The sequence below is a fragment of the Ranitomeya variabilis genome, chromosome 5 (assembly GCF_051348905.1).
Source record: "Ranitomeya variabilis isolate aRanVar5 chromosome 5, aRanVar5.hap1, whole genome shotgun sequence".
In the NCBI taxonomy this organism is placed as follows: Eukaryota; Metazoa; Chordata; class Amphibia; order Anura; family Dendrobatidae; genus Ranitomeya; species Ranitomeya variabilis.
In genome coordinates this window covers 643,565,575-643,576,523 of record NC_135236.1, presented here as the reverse complement: position 1 = coordinate 643,576,523, position 10,949 = coordinate 643,565,575, and the positions used below count along the sequence as shown (strand labels likewise).

Genomic DNA, 10,949 nt, shown 5'->3' with positions numbered 1-10,949 from the left:
TTTTGTTTAATTCATTGTCTTTTTCATCTAAGTGTTATTCTTCTTTTGATTTGCGCCTTTTTTTAAAGGGGTTGTTCCCCTTCAGTTATACATATCCCATGGCTGCACTTTGTTAGAAGAAACACACACAAATTGGATTTATTGTTCCCGGCTCCACCAGCGAGATTCCGCTGCTGTTCCCGGTGTCTGATTTCACCTTAGCCAATCAGTGACCTCGGTATCTCTGGCGGAGTAGCCGGAATTCCCCGTTCAGATCACTGATTGGTTGATGCCAGACATCGGGAGCAGTGGCGGGAAAATGAGAAAAATACGTGTTATTTCCCATTGATTTGAATGGGTGAAAAACACTCTAAGACTCGACATGCTGCAATTTTGAAAAAAAAAAAGTTTTAACGGTCCAAATCCACAAAGAAAAAATAAGCAGCGTGTGCATGAGATTTCAGGAATATCATTCCCTTTGTGGGGGCTTCTGTGAATCCGGAGGGGGCACCGTCCTGTGGTCAGCGGCCTCCTGGGGGCTTCCGGGAAACGGCAAAAATAATAGGAGCGACCAGAACTGGACCCCAACATAATAATCGCTCGCGGGACCCAATGCAAACATTTCCAACCAGGCTGAAAGAAACTTTTGGGACCCCCAGACCCCAAGGTGTGGATATGACTGCAACCCCTGCACCCACTCTAGTTACAACCTTGGTGGGCCCCTTATTCCCGGGGCCCCATAGCAGTCACATACACTGGCCCTAGGTAGTGCTAAACACAAGGAGAAAACAAGGAAACGCGATGTGATGGCTGCAGTGCTGAGGCGCCTCCACCATTACTACAATAACAATACCACGGCCTGTCATCCTGCGCTCTGTCCACCAGGGGGAGACAGCAGTCAGCGGCCTCCACGGCCTGAGCCCAGGACTGTACACAGGCAGGAGCAGCTCCGGAGGAGGCCGGGACCGACAGTCCAGCGCTCAGCACCGACCACACCGGCACTGAGGACTGCACCGGGCCGGGGTGACTGGCTGCTCCCCAGCCGCTCAGGATGTGGCTGAACCCGGAGGAGGTGCTGCTGGCCAACGCGCTATGGGTGACCGAGAGAGCAAACCCGTTCTTTATCCTGCAGCGGCGGCGGGGACACGGCAAAGGCGGGGGCCTGACAGGTGACAGCGGGGGCAGACGGCGGGGGGACCCGGGGGAGGACCGTGCGGCCAGCAGCCTTGTGTCACTCATACACTGCACCTCCATCATGGAGGCTCCTGCACGGTGTAAACAAGGAGACAACCCCCATCATCATCATGTGTCTGTACAGCAGCGTGTCCACTGCCCTGTGTATACCGCCCCCGTGTATACCGCTCTAATATGTACTGCCCCCCGTGTATACCGCTGTAATGTACACTGCCCTGTGTATACCGCCCCCATATATACTGCCCCCCGTGTATACCGCTGTAATGTATACTGCCCTGTGTACACTGCCTTGTGTCACTCATACACTGCACCTCCATCATGGAGGCTCCTGCACGGTGTAAACAAGGAGACAACCCCCATCATCATCATGTGTCTGTACAGCAGCGTGTCCACTGCCCTCTGTATACCTCCCCCGTGTATACCGCTGTAATATATACTGCCCCCCGTGTATACCGCTGTAATGTATACTGCCCCCCGTGTATACCGCTGTAATGTACACTGCCCCCATATGTATACTGCCCTGTGTATACTGCTGTAATATATACTGCCCCTGTATATAACTACCCCATAAATATATGCTGCCCCCCCTGTATACCGCTGTAATGTATACTCCCCTGTATGTATACTGCCCCCATGCATACCGCTGTAATGTACACTGCCCCTGTATGTATACTGCCCCCATGTATACTACTGTAATATACACTGCCCTGTGTATACCGCCCCAGTGTATACTGTAATGTCCACTGCCCCGTATATCCCGTTGTAATATATACTGCCCCCCATGTATACAGCTGTAATATATACCGCCCCAGTGTATACTGCTGTAATGTCCACTGCCCCTTGTATCCTGCTGTAATATATACTGCCCCCGTATGTATACTGCCCTGTGTATACCACTGTAATATGCACTGCCCCTGTATTCAGCTGCAATATTTACTGCCCTTAGAACTTGCCCCTTTATACACTGCCCCTATATACATCTGTAATATCTACTGCCCTGTATATACTGTATACCGCTGTAATATTTAGTGCCATGTATATATTGTATGCACTACTTTGGTATATACTGCCCCTGTATACACTACTGTATTTATAGACTGCTGTGTTGCATGCTGCCCCCCGCATAGACTCCCTTGTATAGATTGCTGTGTTACACAATTTGCTTCACCATCTGAGAGCTGCATGATGTTGGGGCAGAGACCCTTATTCCAGCGTTGTCACTTACTGCTTGCAGTTGTTTTGTAAGATCACTGTTTTCTCTGCTGCAGATGTAGCAGTTCTCTGAATGCTGAGCCCTGTATAACTCCGCCCACACCACTGACTGGCAGCTCTCTGTGTACACCCCATAGGCAGAAAGCTGCCAATCAGTGGTGTTGGCGGGGTTATACAGAGGACTACATGGCGGCAGGTTTACTAGTCCTCTAGTGATAATCTCCCGGTGATAAAACAGTGATTTTTATAGAAACTGCAGCAAGCAGCCCAGTAAGTGACATACCACTGGAATCAGGATCTCTGCCCCTACATTATGCTGCTCACAGATTGGGGGGGCATAAACCTGGTGACAGATTCCCTTTAATCATTTTAATGTTTAAATTGGCAGAGAAATTAATTACTTTTTCGACTAGCTTTTAAGGGAGCTTTCACACTGCTTACAGGATTCGGGCGTATGTGCCGACGGGGCCATAAATTTTAATGGTGCCAAATGAGCGAACGTGCGCTCTGTCGTGCATCATTCTCAGGCGTGTACGCCTACTGAAAATGGACACCCAGACGTGGTCTATACCCCCAAATCTCGTTTTGGGGGGGGATCATAGGTGAGCCCCGAGAGGACCAAGGAGCGGGTGCCTGAATGCAGTGTGAAAGCGCCCTGGAGCTGCAGCCCCTGGGTGTGTACTGGGTGCATGTGTGATGTGCACACTGCTGAATATTTGACCTTTGTGAGTCAATTTCTGTGTATTGTTTTCAGCCAAGCGATGAGCAGTCACATGCCCACAGTGTACACAGTACTGTCACGTGGCGAGAGGCGATGTCCTGCTCTCCTCACCGTTCTCTCTTCTCTAGGCTTACTCGTGGGGACACTGGATGTTGTACTGGACTCGAGCGCTCGTGTTGCTCCTTATCGAATATTGCACCAGACCCAAGAATCACAAATCTATTGGACAGTGGCCTGTGGTAAGAGACCGAAGATCTGTCTGAACGAAGACCTTGTTCAAATGGCAGTATTATCAGTCATTGTGCTGTCAGTGCGCCCAACTGATAGAGCACTCACCTATATTAAAGTGGTTACCCAGGACCTTTACATGGATGGCCTATCCTTAACTGATCAGCAAGAGAGGGGACAGGTGTCGCACCCCCATCCTGAGGAGAGGCCATCAATGTAAAATTCCTGCACAGTCCCTTTAATCCTTCCATGTGTATAAGTCATGGTGCAGGTATACAGACCTGGCTTCAGAGTAGTTGAACCTTCTTCACACAGTCCAATCTGCCAGCTGTGTTATACAGCCGGTGCCTGCTTCTTACAGCAGAGACCTGAGCTAGCTACAATTGCTGCCATTTTTTTCCACTGTCAATTTTTTGACAGCACCAAGTAAATATCTCAGTCCTGATGGTGTGTCTATTGAGGCGCTCATTACCCGCCACCTCTTTACTTGACGTGACTGTGGGGTGCAGATGGGTCACCGAGGTAGCCCAGGGCCTGCTGGAGACCCATGTGGCTCCTATCTTGGTGCTCCTGTGAAGCCTGGAAGCTGGATGGTCTAAAGAGGAGAACATAACTTTTACTATATCCTCATTTAATGGACTGTTTTAGTATCTTTGATCACAGGTCCCCCCTCCCAAAAAAAACCAAACATATATATATATATATATAAAGATAGAAGTATATTTGGGATTGGTGCATTTCTAAAAATCTATTTTACCAAAATACAAAATTAGAAGGGTTTTCCCAACAAAATACATTTTTAATTAATAGATCCTGCAATAATAATAAGTACCACAATTCGATGTGTTAAAACAAAAAGCTCCTGTGCTGAGATAATCTTATACATGTTCCCCTGCTGTGTACTGTGTAATGGCTGTGTCTGAGCATGCAGAGCTGCTCCAGTTCAAGGTCGGCACATACCACATCTCCTGGGCAGGAGAGGAAGCAAAAGAGAGTACAGACAGGACAGCAGGGGATCACAGCGGATTCCTTCTTTGAGGTGAAACATTGTTTTTAAACAGGCAGGGAAATATTTGACCTCACCGAAAGAATCAGCTGTGATCCGGTTCTGTTCTTCTTATGTCTGTATAGTCTCTTTTGCTCCCCACCCTGCCCAGTAGCTGTGGTATGATCAGACCATGTTCCTGCAGGGTCAGACACAGCCATTACACAGTACACAGCAGGGGCACATTTTTAGAAGATTAACTCGGCACACAAACATTTTTTAAGACATCCAATTGTGGAAATGTATTATTATTCCAAGATCTATTGATTAAAAAGGACTTTGTTTGTGGGACAACCACCTTAAGTAACCTATAAACTAAATGTCGTAAAGAAAAAAAAAAATTGAAATGCCATAAATGCACCTCCCTCAAAAAAGCAACTTTTTTTTTTTTTTTTGTATTTACCTACAGCTTGGCACGCAAAACAGAATCCCAATCACAGATCTATCAACAGAAAAATAAGAAAGTTACAGGTTTCAGAAAATGACGGCCAAAACCATTTTTTTTTTCTCTTAAAATACAAAATCCTGATATTTTTTTTTAACCCACTAAAATAATAATAGAAGCCCCTAAACTATATATTTGCAATTGCTGTAATAGTCCTGGCTGGATTTTCCCCTCTATTTTACACTATATAAATGGACTAGTGAATGGTATAATTAAAAACGACTATTAATCCCACAGAAAAATAAAACTTCACACAGCTGTATAGACGGAAAATGTAAAATGTAAAAGGTTGTGACTTGAAAAAGGAGGGCGCTGAAACGAAAATCAGTTGAACCAGGCTTAAAAAATCCAATAAAGTAGACGTTCAAGCTTAAATGAAAACTAACTTTTATGAATGGGATGATCTGCTGGTCCTACGTCTCTGTGGTATTTTTCCTAAATACATTTTTAGTTTCAAATTGTATCTATTGAAATTGTAAACAAAGTGCGGTAACAATCCGCCGGCCGCCACAGGGGAGCAATACAAAACAAGTGGACAAAATAAATGACTGTTTAAATATCAAAAGCTGTAAGTTGTATTTTTTTTCTTATCTATACTGTATGTTATGCGGCTTCATTTGTGTCTTTATGGCTCCCCGTGATTTTCTTTTATGGACTCTATCATAGAGTACAATCGTATACTGATGACCGCCGATACTTTTCTCATTCCAGGATCGTCCCGAAAAGAGATCACTGAACACTGGGAGTGGCTGGAGAGCAATCTGCTGGAGACCCTCTCCATCTTTGAAAACGAGGATGACATCACAACCTTCGTCAAAGGGAAAATCCATGTAATAATGGCAGTAATATGTATAATGTCTTCTATGGGGCCAGGTGTAAATATGCACAAGGCATGGCATGGAGTCATGGATGACTTAAAGAGAATGTCCACTACTCGGACAACCTGTTCTCAAGCACTCTTTCCCCCAAGTAAAATAATAACACCTACACTCACCGGCCACTTTATTAGGTACACCTGTCCAACTTCTTGTTAACACTTAATTTCTAATCAGCCAATCACATGGCGGCAACTCAGTGCATTTAGGCATGTAGACATGGTCAAGACAATCTCCTGCAGTTCAAACCGAGCATCAGTATGGGGAAGAAAGGTGATTTGAGTGCCTTTGAACGTGGCATGGTTGTTGGTGCCAGAAGGGCTGGTCTGAGTATTTCAGAAACTGCTGATCTACTGGGATTTTCATGCACAACCATCTCTAGGGTTTACAGAGAATGGTCCGAAAAAGAGAAAAAATCCAGTGAGCGGCAGTTCTGTGGGCGGAAATGCCTTGTTGATGCCAGAGGTCAGAGGAGAATGGGCAGACTGGTTCGAGCTGATAGAAAGGCAACAGTGACTCAAATCGCCACCCGTTACAACCAAGGTAGGCCTAAGAGCATCTCTGAACGCACAGTGCGTCGAACTTTGAGGCAGATGGGCTACAGCAGCAGAAGACCACACCGGGTACCACTCCTTTCAGCAAAGAACAGGAAACTGAGGATACAATTTGTACAAGCTCATCGAAATTGGACAGTAGAAGATTGGAAAAACGTTGCTTGGTCTGATGAGTCTCGATTTCTGCTGCGACATTCGGATGGTAGGGTCAGAATTTGGCGTAAACAACATGAAAGCATGGATCCATCCTGCCTTGTATGGAGCATCTTTGGGATGTGCAGCCGACAAATCTGCGGCAACTGTGTGATGCCATCATGTCAATATGGACCAAAATCTCTGAGGAATGCTTCCAGCACCTTGTTGAATCTATGCCACGAAGAATTGAGGCAGTTCTGAAGGCAAAAGGGGGTCCAACCCGTTACTAGCATGGTGTACCTAATAAAGTGGCCGGTGAGTGTATACTCCCCTCTCGGGCTGTCGCCATTCCAGCGGTGTCCGCACTAGCTCTCCCGGGGCTCGCGTGACATAGGAATACTGCAGCCAACCTGCAGCCATTTCACTGTCCCCTCCTTCACATAAATCTGACATCCGGGGGAAGTGGGAGAGCAGCCACAGCTTTCACTCTTCTGGATGTCAGTCACCTCCGAATGAGGAGACAGTGAAGTAGCTGCTAAGTGTCTGCCCATTATGTCACACAAGCCCCGGGAGAGCCACTGCCGGCACCGCTGGAATGGCAACAGCCTGGAAGGGGAGTATAGGTGTTATTGTTTAACTTGGGAGGAAAATATAGTGATTGGGAAGGGGTTGTCCGAATAGTGGACAATCCTCTTTAACTTTGTCAGTATTAGAGAGCATTTGCTTATAAATTATTTTATTTAAACGTTGAAAAAAAATTGGTTTGTGACCCATTAATGTTTAAATCTTTTTGCTGATAAAGCTGCATGAGGCCTCATTTTTTTTTGTTTGTTTTGATCTAATGTTTTTATTGGTATCCCTTTGAGGTACATACAGATATTTTGATAGCTTATTTTTGCAATTTATGGGAAGGGGAGACCAATCAGTTTTATATATATTTTTTTTAACTCTTTTTTTTATTGAAAGATTCCACAGGATTAAAGTTACAAACATATATAATCTCACAGTATGTTGTCAGAATGATTCAGACGTTTACCTTTATTCATTCAATACAATAACATGAATGTAACATCACACTCTCAGTAATTGTGAACAAATAAAGAAAAGCAAACAGATTGGAACATAGTGTATTAGGACAGGTTCCGTTATGAAGCATTGCACTCTCGACTAAATTAGCTGGTTTCTTATATCAAAATTCAGAACACGTACCAATTCGGGCCATATCAGAAGTGCACTCTTTTAGTCTATGCATATCATATATCACAGTCCATGTGTTTAAAGGAACACACATCAGGACTCGTAACGTGAGATTGAAGAAGTCATGGCATTAGGGATAAATGCGTTGAGTCACACCATCTATCCCAAATCCTGTGAAATTTCTGAGGACATCCTTTCTATATACCGTAATATATCTTCATATGGTATTATATTATTAACTAATTTTTGCCACTAGTTGATAGTGGGAGGCTTCCCCCTCCCCATCCACCTTGCTGCTATTGCTTTCCTAGCTTGGTTTTATATTTTAATAGATCAAACATTCAATACATCATTTTATTTTTTTGTGTCTAGCTTTTAAGGAGGGGAATGTGGTTAGTTTTTATTTTGTTTTTTTCTACATTAAGAACTTTAAAAAATATATTTTTTTTATATATTTTTATATTTTTCCTTTTTTTTTTTTTTAATCTGCTGTTATGTGATTGCTTGTTATATATTCTGCAATACTAGACTGTTAGAATATAGCTATAGTTTTTTTCTCCTACGCCTCATTGGGGGACACAGGACCATGGGTGTTATGCTGCTGCCACTAGGAGGACACTAAGTAAACAGAAAGATTAACTCCTCCTCTGCAGTATACACCCCTTCACTGGATACAATTTCAACCAGTTCTTGCTTAGTGTCTGTAGGAGGCACTTGGGTCTGTTTTCTTATTTTAATTTTAATTTTAAAGTTTTTAGTTTTCTGTACATTTTTAATTTTTTACTTAACGGAGTGAAGGGGGCGACGGGTTCCTTTTTTATAGGGTCCGCTCTCCCCCGAACCATCAACAGGCGAGCACGGCGAGTATACCTCCCCGTCCCTCTCCTGCGACGTATGGGGCACGCCTAATCTACGCTAGGGCGACGGTTCCTATACGGTCCCGATCTCCCCCCTGTAAGATGGCGAGCACATGGAGTTTACCTCTTATGTGCATCTCCCGGGCTCCACCGCACTCAAGCCCTCATCTTGGCGTCTCGTAGTCCCCACAGTAGCCGTAAGCCCCCTGTGGCAGGCGCAGAAGAACCCTGCAAAAATCTCCATGCGGCAGGCACAGCTGTAAGTCCCCTGAGAAGGCAAGCATGCTTCAGGAGGCTCTCCGTCCCCCGACACAGGGAGGATCGATTGAGCCGGAGGTGGTCCCTCCTTTGGTGAGTACTATCTTCCTCACGCTACCGGCGTGGGAAGAAGCGGTCCGGGTCCCTGGGGAGAGGTACCGCTGGCTAGATGCCAGCGACGATCGTTAGGCGCGGCGTCGCGGCCGCCAGAGCGCTTCGTCGGCCGGCTCCACTAATTTAGTCCCCGGCTTCTCCAGCCGGACTAGGCCGCAGTTCAAAAAACCCGCCCACGCCGGAGCCCCGCCCACTGTTCAGGCGCTTCTCGTTTTGAATGAGAAGAGCCCTGCAAATCTCGGGCGCCATCTTGGGACTCCACTGCTACAGGGAAATACAGCCGAAAACGCTACCTCCCTCTCTTCCTCCCTGGGGACACCAGTTCAGGACCGTGGGTAAGCTGCTCCGCTGCATAGGGAATAGCTTAACCCCTTCCCTGCTCACATAACTGCTACTGCGGTTTATCGGAGATAGACATTCACTATGTCTCAATCTATGGAAAAAAGGGGACAAAAAAAGCACACTGTATTTTTTACCATTTGTGCCACTTGCAAGTCTGCCTTGCCAAGTACCCACAGTCCCCCCTGTGCCAGAAATGTGACCTGGCCAGTGCGCAGCCGCCTTCTGCCGCCACTTCGTTCAGTGGAATCCTGGGTCCACCTTAAACCAGAATTCACCTCCGTCGGCTGCGACAGAATCTGATAACGGCGCGGGGCTGTCCGACCACAGGGGGCGCACCGTTGTAGGGGACTCCCGGGGTTCCAGGAAAAGGATCTTTTCCCCATCTCCCGTACACGCTTCAGCTTCTGCAAGCTCTTTTTCTCGCTCCCCCTCCCCTGAGGGTCGCAGCGTACAGGGCTCAGTATATGAGTCGGAGGAATCTTTAATCCAGACTCCTCTATTGGTCAGGCATTAATGGTGGACGATGAATCTGCTTCCTCTCAGGAACACGTTGTATCTTTTAAGAAGTCTCCATAATCACCCTGAGTTTCAGGATATTATCCAAAACACAGGGAGCAGAAAAGCGCTTTACGGCTCAAAAAGCCACGGAAGCTAAATATCCTTTCTCAAGGGATCTGGTGAAGGGCTTACTTCTTTCTCCTTCTGGATCCTGCCGTGTCGCGGCTTGCATCCAAAACAATCTTCTCTCTGTCAGACGATTCATCAGTCAAAAACCCTTCTGACCGCCAGATTGATTATTTGGCTCGCTCAGTCTTTGAAGTCTCAGGAGCAGCCCTCCTTCCATCCTTTGCAGCTACCTGGGTAGCTAAGGCAATGGTGACCTGGGCTGAGGTGTTGAGTAATCTTCCCCCAGAGACGGCCAGACTAGCTAACCAGTTTGCTCAGGCCGGAGATTTTGTCGTTAGCGCCTCCATAGATGCGGCTAATTGCGCAGCGCAAGCGGCTGCTAACGCAATTTCCATCGGGGGGGCCCTATGGCTCCGCGATTGGCGAGCAGACTCTGCTTCCAAAAAGTCGCTGACCTCTCTTCCTTACCAAGCGGGTCGTTTAATTTGGGGGAAAACCTAGACCAAATCATTTCTGACGCTACCGGATTTAAAAAAAAAAAAAAAAAGTGAATTTCTTCCCCAGCACGGAATCAGCAGCAGTTTCGATTCCAGTCATTTCGTAACAACTCCAGTTTGTCGTACTCTTCCCCTGGTTCGGGACGTCGGGACAACAGAACTTCCCAGGTCTTATACAAACCAAACCGTTCCTGGAAACCCGGACCCAGGCCGTCTGCCCCTGAGCCGTCCGCATCCCTTAAACCTTCACAATGACTCGTTGGTGTGTCCGGCTGACACCGACAACGTAGGCTGACGCCTTCTTTCGTTCCGTCAACAGTGGCTCTCGGTCGTTCACGACGAGTGGGTCAGAGAGCTCGTGTCTTCCGGATACAAAATCGAGTTTTTTCTCTTCACGCCATACAGGTGCTTCAGAAGGACGGTGTCATCACTCCAGTCCCTCGTGACCAAAGGTTCACGTGGTTTTACTCCAACCTTTTCGTGGTCCCAAAGAAGGACGGGACTCCACGGCCCATACTGGATCTCAAACTGCTAAAACAAATTTGTACGGGTCCGACACTTCAGGACGGACCGCCTCCGTTCCGTTGTCGCGTCCCTGGAAAAAGGAGAGTGCCTTGCATTCATAGACATCAAAAGATGCCTATCTACACATCCCAATTTTTCCCTCTC

The 10,949-nt window shown here is 46.6% G+C and overlaps 1 protein-coding gene across 3 annotated transcripts in view; it reads left to right on the top strand.

Annotated features, from left to right (window-relative positions):
• The first annotated feature begins 848 nt into the window (after nucleotides 1–848).
• Nucleotides 849–10,949, top strand: part of TBC1D9B (TBC1 domain family member 9B) — a 49,529-nt gene continuing 39,428 nt past the window's right edge. For 2 of the 3 annotated variants that reach the window (XM_077266305.1, XM_077266304.1), the window contains exons 1-3: nucleotides 883–1,148; nucleotides 3,235–3,345; nucleotides 5,536–5,654. In XM_077266305.1, coding sequence (XP_077122420.1) covers nucleotides 1,031–1,148; nucleotides 3,235–3,345; nucleotides 5,536–5,654 — 348 coding nt within the window. In that variant the 5' untranslated portion in view covers nucleotides 883–1,030. Of the gene's footprint in view, nucleotides 1,149–3,234; nucleotides 3,346–5,535; nucleotides 5,655–10,949 lie in introns of all 3 variants that reach the window. The other variant, XM_077266306.1, reaches the window with a different exon arrangement.